The 13,733-nt window shown below is 39.4% G+C and overlaps 1 protein-coding gene across 7 annotated transcripts in view; it reads right to left on the bottom strand.

Moving 5' to 3' along the window:
• Positions 1–13,733, bottom strand: part of Trpgamma (Transient receptor potential cation channel gamma) — a 102,639-nt gene that overhangs the window by 55,987 nt on the left and 32,919 nt on the right. For 3 of the 7 annotated variants that reach the window (XR_001100214.2, XM_012361851.2, XM_012361847.2), the window contains exons 1-2: positions 11,889–13,063; positions 10,368–10,410 (exon numbers count right to left, since the gene is read on the bottom strand). Coding sequence is in view for 4 of the 7 variants with exons in the window: in XM_012361851.2 (XP_012217274.1) it covers positions 10,368–10,410; positions 11,889–12,077 (232 nt within the window). In the remaining 3 variants the exon portion in view is untranslated. Of the gene's footprint in view, positions 1–10,367; positions 10,411–11,888; positions 13,065–13,733 lie in introns of those variants that run through there. The other 4 variants (XM_012361854.2, XM_012361852.2, XM_012361848.2 and 1 more) reach the window with 3 other exon arrangements.

A 13,733-nucleotide genomic window follows, 5' to 3' on the forward strand; every position in this document is an offset into this window, starting at 1 on the left:
TTAAAAGAGGAGTTCTAGGTTCTAATTCCGTAAAAATAGGTTCATATAGGCTGTATAAGCATTAAAAGAGACACTAAATTTCGACTCGGGAAGGACATCTTTTTATCGTAAGTAAGCGATAAAACGCGACACGCGCATTATTATTATTTTTTAATTACTATCAGTTTTTAAAAACTAATCCATTTTTTTATACAACTTTATCGCACAGCGTGATGTTAAAAGTACGTAATATTGCATCGCAAAAAATAAAGATTGAACGCACCGTTCAGCTATGATATTTGTCGCACAAAAATTCACTGGGTTATTTGTGTCCCACGTAATGATAAATTGCGGAATGTAGAAATTAGTAAAATGGATGATACGTTTTATGTAGCAGCGCTGAATTTATCAAAGGCGCTGTGCTGTAACGGGAATTCCAATGAAGACGGAGCGAGAACTGCCTTTTCCTGAGTGGCTCATTTGTAAATCAAACGAAAGATCGATATTTATTCAATAAATCAAACTGCGTCAAGCGACTGACAATTGATTTTGCGATACACGCGGGAACGTGAAAAAGAAAGAGAGAGAAATGCAGTCCATGACTTTGCATAAAACATAGTTTTCCGCAACTAGATTGCCAAAATATTTGGACTTTTCAACCGATGCAAAATAAAACTTTCGCCACTGAAAATAAATATCACCTAGAATCAATTATAAATTCCTTTTTGTACGTCGATTAAAAATTACTATCTTATAAAATATACAGAGTTTTGTGTTCTCGCATCAAACACTATTATGCTATTGTGATATTAAAATAAAATTTGCGACAGTATCGCGCGTTATTAATCCCACACTGCATTTGTCGATTTTTCATGAGAAAATTAAAACGCTCTAAAGGGCAATATGCCGACACAAAGCGCATATTTTAAGTGAATCGATGCGGTAATCGAAAATGATAAAGACAGCGAATATTCGTTCGAGGTCTTTGATCTTTCACGCCCCAGCGTGAAATTTTGATGGTGCCGTGATTCGTTATAATATAACGAACGAGCGAGCGAGCGAGCCGGAAAGATTGCCAGCTGGAAAATGGATGTAGCTGCACTGTACACGCCAAACGAATGCAATTTGCCGTTGGTAATTCGCCGGATAACAATCCTCTCGTTCTCACTCGTACGCGACTATCCTTTATCTCCCTTACTTTCCTATGGGAATTACGAAGGCAGGAACGCTATTATTCCGTAAAATCCCGATACCATAGAAATTATTTATGCGCTCGTTAAAAAATTATTGCCATCAGAAATTCGATTTTCGAAACGGTAATCGAACCACAGATGAGACCGAAAAGGAATAACTAATTTATCATATAACACAAGATAGTTGCTCTTGAAAAGTTAGAGAGAGAGAGAGAGAGAGAGAGGATATTTCCATTCCGCTCCTTTACGCGCATTAAAGTCTGTATAATTAATGACCCATAGTAGCTGCGAAAGGAACGTGTGTTGCATGGAAACAGGCGAATTTAATTTCGACGGTCGAACGAAGCCGCTCGTTCCGTCCCTCTTCAATTCTTTTTTCCCTGCGATGACCCGATTGCTTTTGGCGTCGCGCGAAAAATAGGTCGAAGAGAGCAAGGCAATGCCGTTCCGGTCTGTGCGAGAAAAAGATGGCCGGCGCGAAAACGCCGCAGAGAACAGTGCCGAGTTACAAATTTAAAATCTATCCGTCCTGTTAGGCACAGATGACATATTGCGTGTCGTGTGTACGGGACACGGGGATGATAAAGCCTGACAGATTTTACTGACATCGTCCTGCCGCTTCCATCCGACGCCCTCGGATAGATCGGACGCCTTGATCGCGTGTGATCCGAATAATTTCTGCGCGAAGTGTAATTTCCGTGTCACTTTGTCAACGTTGCACTTCGACGCGACGGCATGAAAAATGTACCTACAGGTAATACATAATAAAGCAATCGCGGTTTGTTACTATCTCAGGAACTTTCGAGGAAAATTGTGAAGTGCTATCAACCGTGTCAAAGTTGAAATTTATCTCTCGGAAAAAATAAAAATTCTAAATAAAATAAATAAAACACGCAAAAATAAAAGCAGCAGAGAGGTAATTCCCGTGTAATTGCCAGAAATTTTTTAAAGTTCACACTGCAAACAAACGTGTTAAAATCTTAAATAAGCGCTAATGTGGCGAAGTGATATAAATCAGTTTTTATGGGAAACGCAGAATAAACCGGCGAAAGAGTATTTTCAATTTTATTGATATTAAAAATTAGAAAAAATTATCTCCATTAATTAAGATAATAAATTGCTTAGTGTTAAAAATATTCTCATGTTTCTTGCACACACAGTTTTTAATTTAACGTCGAAATATTTCTTTATATTGCGATTTTAATAAACGTCTAAATATCTCGGGATGAAGAAAGGCTGACTTACATCACTACGCTACAATTCTCCATATATCTCCTTCATCCGCTTGCTTCTTGAGAAATTACTTTGTTGATGCGCAGGATTTATGTTTATCTTTGAAATGGTGTGTCAAATGAGAACCGAGGGAAGTGAAAAGGATATGATAACGAGTAATGAATGAGTTATAATGACCACTTTCGTGCGCACCGGTGAGTGATAATTTATCGCGTCATAACTGTCTGAATTGCTTTAAAGGAATAATGCCACACCCCGGAATTCCACGGCGGACGCGGTGTCTCGCGGCGCAAAACCGGCGCCCGGCGGCTCCTTTTCATACGGCCAGATTCTTCGTGGTCGCGCAGGCGGAAAAATAAAAAAATTATGAGAAATTCTCCACGTTTGATAATACTACTCTCGTCACTTTCTCCATTCAACCCTCTCCGTCGTTCTCTCCCTTGAGAAACTTAATTTCGTTTCTCCCGACCAAATGTCGAGACTGCGCTTCCAGCCACTTTCGTTTGCGTTTTCCGCGAGTCATTTAATGCCGAGCTGTTGCAAAGTGCCATTGTCGACGTAATAACGTACAACGAGGAAGCGCTGCTATTCCACTTACAATGAAGAAAATTACAATAGGGGAGAATAGTTTCGAAATGTGAGAATAATGTTGTCTATTTCTCTCGCTCTCATCGCGCTGAATGCAGCACAATTTCTGAATTAATCAATTTTCATTTTTCAATGCGCGCACGCTTGAATTAATCACGCGTATCGCGAACGGATATTATTTCATTAATGCAAGTCTGTGTAAATGTGTAATTGACTCCGTCTCTCGTTCTAAGAATAACGTTTTTGTACGCTGTGCGTGATAGATAACGCGTATTGAAGAAAATTCTCCAGGATAAATCCTAACTTCGTTGGGAGATATCGAGAGGCGCTCCTTTGAGGACACTGCTATTCATCGGCTTATCCATTTCCATGCAGAAAAGACGAGAAATCCCAACATCCCGCGTACTTATGGGAATGCGCTTTTTCCGATGCTGCAAAGCCTTTGCCAGTCGCGGAATAATCTCGTTCTCTTTGCAGAAGCGTGCTCCTCGGATTTCTTTGACTGATCGCGGAATAATCTTGCATTACTTCATGTAAATTTGAGGGAAAATCTTCTCGAACAAATTCTTGTTGCAAAAAAAAAAGGAAAAAATAAAATAAAATCCGCGGTAGATTGGTCAAAAGGATTTATGGACGACGATTTCGGTTATTTGGAAGCACGCTGCGCGACAATAATCAAAATCCCCGCATAATCCCGCGGGATTACAATGCCGCGGCGAATCGATTAGTTGCCCTGCACCGGCTGACCAATTCCCTTTCTTTTTGCCGGCTGGTTTATGCGGGCTCGCTTGCACGATCGCGGTAATAAATGGACGCCGCCCTCCACGTCACCCGTGATTTCCAACGAATCGTTTCGCGTGAGCACGCGTGTGCACACGCGTGCAGATCGCTCGCTTGGCGAGAAGCCAGAGTCATGAAACGTCTTTTGTGCAGCGTGCCCGCCGAGAGATATTCATCGGGAGCTTAAGCTCAGCGGGACGGCGCTCCGTCTGATCCTAATCGGTCCGCTACTACTGCGATTCTGCTAACCGCGATTCGCGCGGTTTTAATATTTCTCCTTTTTCTTGCGCGAAAGGATCTGTCCCGCTCTCTGCGCTTAATTGCGGCTCGCCGAACGACTCCTGACTTTTATCGGATCAAATAATCGATTATTCGAGGAATTAAAAAATCACTTTTCTCTCTTTGAGCAGCGATTGAGTTTCAAAGCTCCGCGCATTGATTTAATCTTTACGTAATTTATCTATTTCGTCAAACTTGTTTCATTTATGAACTGTCATTATTTCTAAATTGATCGTACTGTTTTATACTTGATGGAATTAATGGATACGTGTTTTTAGGCAGAGTGTTTCGCTGCTATATTCAAAAATATTTTAACAGGAAGCTGCAAAATGAAGTATTTAAAGTTTACTCAGTTTCGACTAGTTTCGGCTAAAATATTCTACGCTAGACGTTGGTTATCGTCATGCTATCCGTGACGAAATAAAAGCTCGTCACGTGGCGCAGCTGGGTGTAGCTCGTGCCTGCTGTTAGTAATGAACACCAGCGTGCGCGTAAACGAACATGGGCCATTAGTGCGTTTAATGAAAATGATTAATAGCGATCGAGAGAAACTGTTCCATATCCTTATAAATTGCGAGGCAATATTCAAGTGCATTTAAATATCACTCTTCACATCATAAATGAAATATATGCTGCATATCAGTATTTCAATTTCACAAATAAAAACTAATCAAAATTTCGATTTTGCGAAAAAAAACTAATCAAAATTTTATGTATCTTGAAATTCAATATGTGTGTATTTTAGCTACACCAGATATTCTAAATATTAATATTGTTGAAATGTTTTTTTTAATAAAATTCAAATATCGAATAATCGGTATGATTGATCGGAATCGATAAAAGTTAGATTAATGTAGAATTCATAAAGATGACATTCCCGCATCAAGCGATCTATAAGAGCGTCATGGAATTGCTCAATGAGCTTGAAAATCGAGAGAGCTGTCTGCGATATGACAGTAATTCTATCCCGATAGCACATGATCTCGTCTACTCAATAGTCATCCTATCAGGAATGCCAATAGAGAATGACAAACGAGCGGTACAATAGTAAATTATACGGTAATTTATAATGGTTCCACATACGCGCGTCATTGAATTATTTAACTTGCTAATGAGCATCGGGGATGAATCAGTGCAATAATTGTGACGATCAACAACTCCAATTATTTGCACCAGTTGTTTGTCGATTTGCTCATTAAAAAGACGAGTATCATATAATCGTTTTCAAGCCGGAGTGATATCAATCCCTCGCGTAAAAGATCCGCTGTCTGGTTAAAATTGCATATTAAATATTACCATAAAAATTGAGACGAAAATTTAAAATTGCTAATCAATCTCTTGGAGCGAGAAGGTCTTTTCTTGAATGACTAATAGCGTCGACGAATGGGGATTCGCTCTTTGCTACGCGCAAACTTTCCCAATTAAGATCGCGCGCGCGGTCCCACAGAAATAGCAGACTCGATTATTATCTCGTTAACTCGCAGTCGATGGAACTCGATTTAATCCCCTTCCCTCCTTTCGCTCACTATCTCTCTCTCTGTTTCGTTCTCCGCGTTCACAATTTATCGTACAATTCATCGCGGCGACGCTTGTCGATGCGTGCGATAAACAGATGCAAGGACGTTTCCCATTGTTAATCCTGTCCCACTTTCCATTTCTCGACTGCGACAAAAGTGATATTTGATATTTCCCCGACAAACCTGCAGAGTTACGCGGCTGGCAGAACGCGATAGGACACGACGCGAGAGCGACGTCGATGACGTTGCAACTCACGTCGGAAACGAACTTACTTCTCCGAATTGTGGTTAACCGTGTACGCGGTCAAGCTAATGGGGAAATCGCGTTATATCGAAAGAGGAACATCAAGAAGCAACGGCGAGCATCGATTTCGGGGGTTCGCGCGGCAGTCACCACGGGGGTGGATTTCGTGCATCCATCATCGTCTGGTGTACTGCGGACCGCGTATCTACTTGTAGCGCGCGCTCGAGCTGTCAAGAAAACGATCAGGGTTCGCACTTCGGACATTCCGCGGAATTTATCGCGATACCGAGCAGCGGTTTTTCACACGATGTACGAGATACGCGGGCTGATGCAAACTAAACAATTGTTGCTTTTATTCGCTAAAAAAAATATCGCAGCAAAATTTTCCATTGCAAATATTCCCCCGGCACAGCCGTACACATGTATACATTACAAAGTATATTCTTAAAAAAATACGTGTAAAATATAAAAAAATACATGCGGAGTATAAAAATGCAATTTTGATTTGTCGCTGAGCGAAGTAAGATATCGGAGAACTAATATCGCTCGGCAAAAAATTCAAAACTCGATCCTCCGACTTTTTTGTGTCAATCGAGATTTTTTTTTGTCGCACGATCTGCTCTTCACGCCGCAATCACGAATCTGATTCACATTTAAAAGTCAATACCTAAAAATAAATGCAGCAGAAAATAACAAAACTGACGAGAGGCAAGAACAGTAAATCCCAACTGCGACATAGAATTCAGAAACGCGATCCCGGAGCGGCTATTCTTCGTTCCAGGATGAAACCGGCGAAAAAAGTACATTAGCTCCGAAGGGAAGGATAGGTCACAAGCAAATGGAGAAGCGAACACGGACGGCGAAGTTTTGGGCATTAGAAATCTGATAGCCGGATGTCTCTCTTTCTCCGAACCGTCGAGTCAACTTCCCGTTACAATCCCGCTGATGGACCGTGCCGAGGGAAAAAATTTTGGAAGATAATGTACGAGATAATGTTCGGAGAGGCGTCGAGATTTTTCTTACCGAAGGAATCTCTGGTGGAGATTCTTGCACGGTTGACGGGAAGCGTGCACCAAAAAAGACAACGTCAACGTTTTTCTATTCCAATTGCAAGAAAAGCCATAACGTTGAATATTTGCGAGACGAGAGTTTATGGAAGCGTAGGTTTATACATATTCAGGAGAAGGTCGTTGCGCGTGAAGCCGCTCGCTTCTTCCGCGCTTCTCCCGCGCCGAGGTCCAACCGCAGGAAGTCGCTCTGTTGCATTAGCGCGGTGTTTTATGCCGAGAAGTGCAGTAAAGTTAGAATTTTAAATTCTCATAATATATATATCATAGTGCTTTTGCTGTTCGTAAAATTTACGAAAGGAATTATTTTTATTATTTTGTATTTAGGGAACGTTATCAAAGGGAATTGTAGTATAGTATAAATATTTGTATTGTCATAGTATGCGCTTGTGGTAATTAATTTTCTGATGGTATTCCATTCTTCTATTTTAAGTCCAAAGGGAAATTGTGTTCCTTGAGGCAAATGAGGTGTCGCTTCTTTTAATTCAGAAATTATTTTTTCTACTGGTGTTATTTTTGGATTTAATATTCCGTTTTGTATATGTGTTAGAAAGTCAATAATATCTTGAACATTGACTGCCCAAAAGTTTTGATGCGCAGAATTGACAATTGTTACTCTTGTTAGAAAAATGAAATCGTCATAATCGCATTAATCAATTGTAGGAATCTGATTGTACATACTCGATAACGCTGCTTACTAAAATTCCTGCGTGTCATGATAAAAATAAAACACTTGATGCGTGAGAGCACAAGAAGGGCGACTTTATGTCGTGCCGTATCTCTTATCAGGAGGGATAGTTTTTATTGTGTGAATTTTATTGTGTGTGAGTAAAGCTTCTATCCCGAGCGACGCAAAATCTAATCGAAAACTCGCGCGAGCTCTTATCTTAAAGCAGAGATTAACCGACTCACTTTTCCGTATGATAATTGCTTAGCAATTAACTAATTCGGCTGCGAGCATGTTTGTGTTCACCTTGAAATGCTCATTTTAGCTTTGAATATGCAGACACTTAGTGTAATTGCATGTATTAATGCGATGATAAGTCAAATGCACCAAGCGTGTAATCAAAGATACGAGAAATAACAAAAACAGAAATTATAGCAAAAAGATGAGAAAAAAGTTTAATTCAATTTTGAATTTATTATTTTATATATTCTTTTATAATTCTCGGCATAAAATAAAAATAACTCCCCGATAGCTGAGATTTGCAAGAAGCAAGAATTTTTTCGACGGAACTCTGCGCTCATTTCGTATGACTGATGCTTCAATCATCGTGCGTGACGTTACAATTAGCGCTCCCGACATTCGTCAGAAATCAATTGTATTCCGGCTATCGCGAATTTGCGACATCTCTGTGGCAGAGCGCAGCATTTCGGCGTTCCTGCAATGCCGGTGTGTCATGTCATCCTTACCAGCACGGTCACCAGGTATGCAAAGTAACAATTCACACGGCTCTACATAAACAGTCACCGGAAACCGTTGGGGCGTAACCCTTCGGCTTGTTTGTCCGAGTGTCCGTCCCGTGATCCTGCGCGCGGGGCAAATTGGGAGCCGGCCTCGGGTTACAAGGCCATGGCTTTAAAGGCAAACGAGCGGGTCCATTCGCCGGAAGCCGGCTAAACGGCTTAGAATCATGTCGAGAGTGCAATTAGAATTCAACGCGAGATCTGCCCAAACGGCACAATTATAAAACTCTCCTCAAATTCATTAAGGACGCAATTAATTTAAATTAAATTGCGCAATTAATAAATATGAATTTTACTAAAAAAAGAGCCATCAGCAAATTTTGAATATTTCGTTAATTTTATAAATCATGCAATTGATTCATTATATTTTATCGAATTTTTTCCTTGGATTAAAAATTAATTCACGCATTTCTTTAATTATTTTTACATCGCTTTTTTTTAATTATCCTGTAATTTTATTATTTTGCAATCCTTTAATTTCGTCGTTAATTACTTCACCACGGAAATTGCTACAAGTTTGTCAAAGAAGCTGCGCTCTCATATAACGCGATAATGTGATACCAACATACTTTCTTTGATTAATTTTACATATAAGTATCTTTGATTAAAATTTTCATTTATCCCTGTAATAGGATCCACATAATGATTAAAACGTCATCCTTTTAATATAACTTTTGCAGAAACTAATACAACCTTGAAGACTTTCAGTTTATCGCTTGCAGCGTCTTACGTGGTCGTTTCCTGTAGTCAGTTTTCATGGCATTGCCATGTCGTGTTGACGTTTCTGGCGAAATATAATAGAAGGTGAGGGGGGGGGGGAGGAGGCTACTGGGCGCCTACGAGACAAATGATGCGAGAATAACGAGGACAGTATCGCGGTTGAACGAACCATTGTCAGCTGTCAATACGTGAACATTTTGACAATTATACATACGAAATATTTTCCAACATACGCGTCGCGAATAAAGTTAACAATATTAGTAACAATTTCCTGGATAAACCTCAAAAAAAAAAAAAAAAATCTAAAAAATAAATGGTGTCCCACATTTAATTTGGTAAAAATAACACAGGGGTGTTAAAATATAATTAACTTTGAATACCGCCGTCTGTGAAATTTCGTCGAATTTTAATGAGACCCAACTGAAGCGGAAGAGAGATTTTAATAAACGCATGAACACGGCCGCAAGCGAGATTTCCCGTTGAAATATTACCGCCGATATTTCTTCGTCGATCTTGAAAGTAATTCAGATGCTCGATACCGCTCCATAAATATTTTGGTAAGACGCTACGGCCGCGCTCCTGCCCGTTCGCGCACGAACGATCGCTCATTGTGATCAACGACGTGTACGGAACACATGATCGGTGCGTTCAAACTTTCCTGGCTACGGCGAATAAGAATGTTGAACTTTCGTTGCAATAGCGGCGATTTATCATGCATGAATCTCTCATGCCGAACCCGAAGGTATCAAGGATTTTTGCCACGCGTTTCGAAACTTGTCGATCGCGCGCGTTTGCCTCCGTTGTTGCGTAGCGAATGTTAAAATTTATGGAGATTGATCGCGCCGGTTAATACTGTAATAATTCCGGAATATGCATGTCGTCCCGATTTAATTCTCGCGCGGCCGGTTATCGGCAATACGGAAAGCCGACGGACGATACTTTTAAATTGCATCGCGTGTATTCGACGCGGAAGAACTCCATCGCTTCTTCAATAATCGACTCTTCAATAAGCGAGACGGTGTCGTTTTATTTTTATATTATTTCAATTATATCCTCAAACGCACACCTCTATCAAATTAACGTCTGCGGTAAATTCTATTTTTTCACATTGCTAATCTTGTCGGCCAATTCAAATAAATTCATATCAGTTTGTTCCAATTTCGCGGCAACGGAATGGAATTGGAATTGAAATAAGTTTGAAGCAGCGGGAATTATAATAACTTTTTACGAGATTGATCGCGGGAAACGAAAGCAATAGACGAAATCAATAGACAACTTTGATCGTCTATTCTGTACTCACCGATCTCCGGTATGTTCCTGTCATGATCGCCCTCGGCTGAAAACTGAAACAGAAATATTTCATATTCAAACACGAATATTCTCGTATGCTAATGAACAAAAGAAAACTACGCGAAGCTAAAATACGATGCGATTGGGCTACGTAAAATTCTACAACATCGCGCAATAATTTGTAATCATATCTTCTTTATGTCCCGCGGTCTATCTCTCTCCGCCGCGGAATAAAATTACCACAATCTTATTATAAGGTTATTCGGTGATCGCAAAACCAATCTCATTATCGATCTATCGAGCCCCCGGAATTACCTGTAAAAAGTACTCCTTCCGTCAAATGAAGTTTGCCCGGGGTAACGATGGTCCGCGGGAACAGCGAGATAGCGCGCGATCAAAAAGAAAAAAAAAAAGTACTCGGCGGCGGTGTACACTCGGCGAATGAAACTTCGACATTCTGGCGATGACGCGAAGGATCGCCGGTAAAATATGACGCTGCTGTTTTCCTCGGAATCTAAAAAATACTGTTACTTTTCCCTGCCTTATTCGAACACGACAGCAAACGGATCCATACGTTACGTCACCTCGCGTGCTTTGTAACTTTCATGAAGAACTTCCGTTTTACAGAATGTTTGGGGTGTTCAGGAAGAGCTTCCGTTTACACATTGAGGCGTGAAAAGGAAGCCGGGGAGTAGAAAAATAAATGATTTGATATAAAAGTTACATCTTGCAAAATTTATCTCATAAAATTGAAAAAAAAAGAATAATCAACAATTCAAAACAGTACAATTATGTATTTTACAAAGCGATGATCCAGCATTTTGTTAAATTTCTAATGTCAACAGGAAAGCAGAGTTGAATTAAATAACTAAATTTATGTGTTACAAATGTCTTACGTTATAAAATTATAATAATTGCAGGGAAATTAATTCTCTAAATTGAAATAATTTCATTATTTTATGATAAAGTTACATCAAGCAACTTTCAACAAAAAGCAAAGGAAAAAAAAAATTAATTTTCATTGTTTAGTAAACATATTTCAGTAACAAAATGAATGCAGCTCTGAGTGCCGCAGGCGTGTCTTCAACTGAGAGCCGCTTCTGTCGCTATTATTATTTAAACATTTTATCTCCTCGCATATCAAATGATAAAAGTTATTCTTCGCCTAGTCTCCTATTACATCTTGTATTTGCAATTAAAAAAATTCCCGTGCAATATAATTTAGCAAAATGAAGCAAGAAGTAGAAAACGAGTGTGTCAGCGTTGAAACAAGATATCCGGCAGACAGTCCCGACAATTAAATTACACGACATCGTGAAATATGCACGAGTGTCTTGAGATACACTCGTAAAAAAAAGAAGAAGAAAGAAATAAGAGAAGGAGAAGGAAATATGCCTCGCAATTCTTCTCTTTTTTTCCCCCGCTCGCAAGACACCGTCTGCGAAATATAAACCGGGTTTATTCGGGAAATCGTGACTTTCTCGGGAAATAGAAACCGGCAAAAAAAGATATCCCTGCGGTCGTCTCTTACCGTGAGAAAAATTCTCGGTAAGTCTCCTTCCGCGCACACGAGAGCGAAATGGCGAGAGGGACCTCTCGAGAGAAGCCTCTTCCTAGGCCAGACCTTCCCAGGCTTGGGGGAAATCGATAAACTCTCTCCGCCCCTCCCGCCGGCTTCCTGTGATTCTTCTCGCGCTCGTCTTCGCGCTCGAACGTTCATGTGTCGATTGAATCCAATAACATCGTACGTCGGAGGCTGATTAAGGGTATGATCGCCGTTACCTCGCTATATCCGTATTACCATGTCTGTCGCATTAACAGGTTCCTAGTATCATTGAATTAACGCGCTAAACATCGACACTCTGATATCATTAATTTTATCACTTACACTATTAATTTCAAAATTCATCGCTTACAAATAATTGCGAGTCCAATTCCACTCTACTCTAATCCATACGTTGCATTATTCATCGTATATTTGTCGTGTTTTCCGAGCCAAAAATTGTGAGCAATGCTTTATTCAAAAAGCACTATTGATATCGATAGAAATAGCAATTAAGTGTATTTAAAAAATGCGATGCAGAAATAAAACTAAAAATTTGTGAAATTATTCATACGGATTTATTTTTCATTTCTATCGTCGTAATTAGAAATCTGTGCGAGAACTGTCGAAAGCTGTTAAAAAGAACCATTGGAATAGATGAAAATAGCTATAATTTATTGTGTTAAAAGACGCAGCGCAGAACCAAAAGTAAAAATCTATTTTCCGAATCGATATCGACAGTATTATTTCTGTATGAACAAAGAACAATATGCAGGTTCTCTCTTCTACCATGATTTTCCATGATTAAAAAAGCGAACTTGAAAGCCGTTCTCGTTGAATGCAACAAAAAAAAAACAGAAAACAAGTCCACTGCCAATTTCATTTTGCCCTTTCATACAGTTAGTCGAACAATTAATCACTCCGCGTACGCGCAAAGATTTACAATCTAGCAAGCGGGTCGCGCGCACAACGGCGATTGCTATTAAACAGTAAGCTTGTTGCAAAGTGCGTTCATCCCCCGAGATGAAAACGGAGTGACAGGAGATCTGATGTCATTTATTTTCGCGACTCGATTCGACGCGCCGTTTTCGTTTCATTACGAACAACCCGCACGGATCTCCGCCTTAATGACAACTCTTTTCTCTTCATAAGTGTCGCACTTTCGGGACGCTCTATAAGCAATGGAAACCCTCTCCGCTGTTTGCTCGCAAAAACCAAGCCTCAAGTGAAATTGATAAATACAAGGAATTCGTGGAAACTCGTAATGTGCAACGACAACCTTGTTTCTGTTTGATAAACTTCTTGCAGTAAATTTGTGAAGCTAAGCAAAAGTTTTCGCTTGCGTAACGTTTCGTGATGTCACGTACACACACAAGAAAGGAATGAATGCTGTAAATAGGATGTTTTATAAATCTCATATCGAGCTGCAAGAGCGTACTCATTAACAAATCTACAATCAATAATAGCCTCGCTTGAAATTGCACAGTAACGTAATTATTTTCAGAATTAAAAATTAAGTTTCAAAAGCTATTATGTTAGAATTTCATTACTTTTAATTTTGTTTAAAACAAATTTTATCTAGAGTTTTATTCTAAGACTCAATTAAAAAAATACACATATTGCTAAAAATTGAGAAAATAATAACTCTCTCTGACATTTTTATTGAAAAATCAATTTCAAAGCCATAAAATTTCAAAATATGTTATTAAAAAGTAATACGGCGGTAAGAACGCTGTAAATAGCAAAAGCTTATTTGTAAATTAATGTCAAACAGAGTTTACGCGTTATTTTAAGTGAAACAACGATAGACAATTGTCTTTATACTCTTAAAGC

The sequence above is a fragment of the Linepithema humile genome, chromosome 1, assembly GCF_040581485.1.
Source record: "Linepithema humile isolate Giens D197 chromosome 1, Lhum_UNIL_v1.0, whole genome shotgun sequence".
Taxonomy (NCBI): Eukaryota; Metazoa; Arthropoda; class Insecta; order Hymenoptera; family Formicidae; genus Linepithema; species Linepithema humile.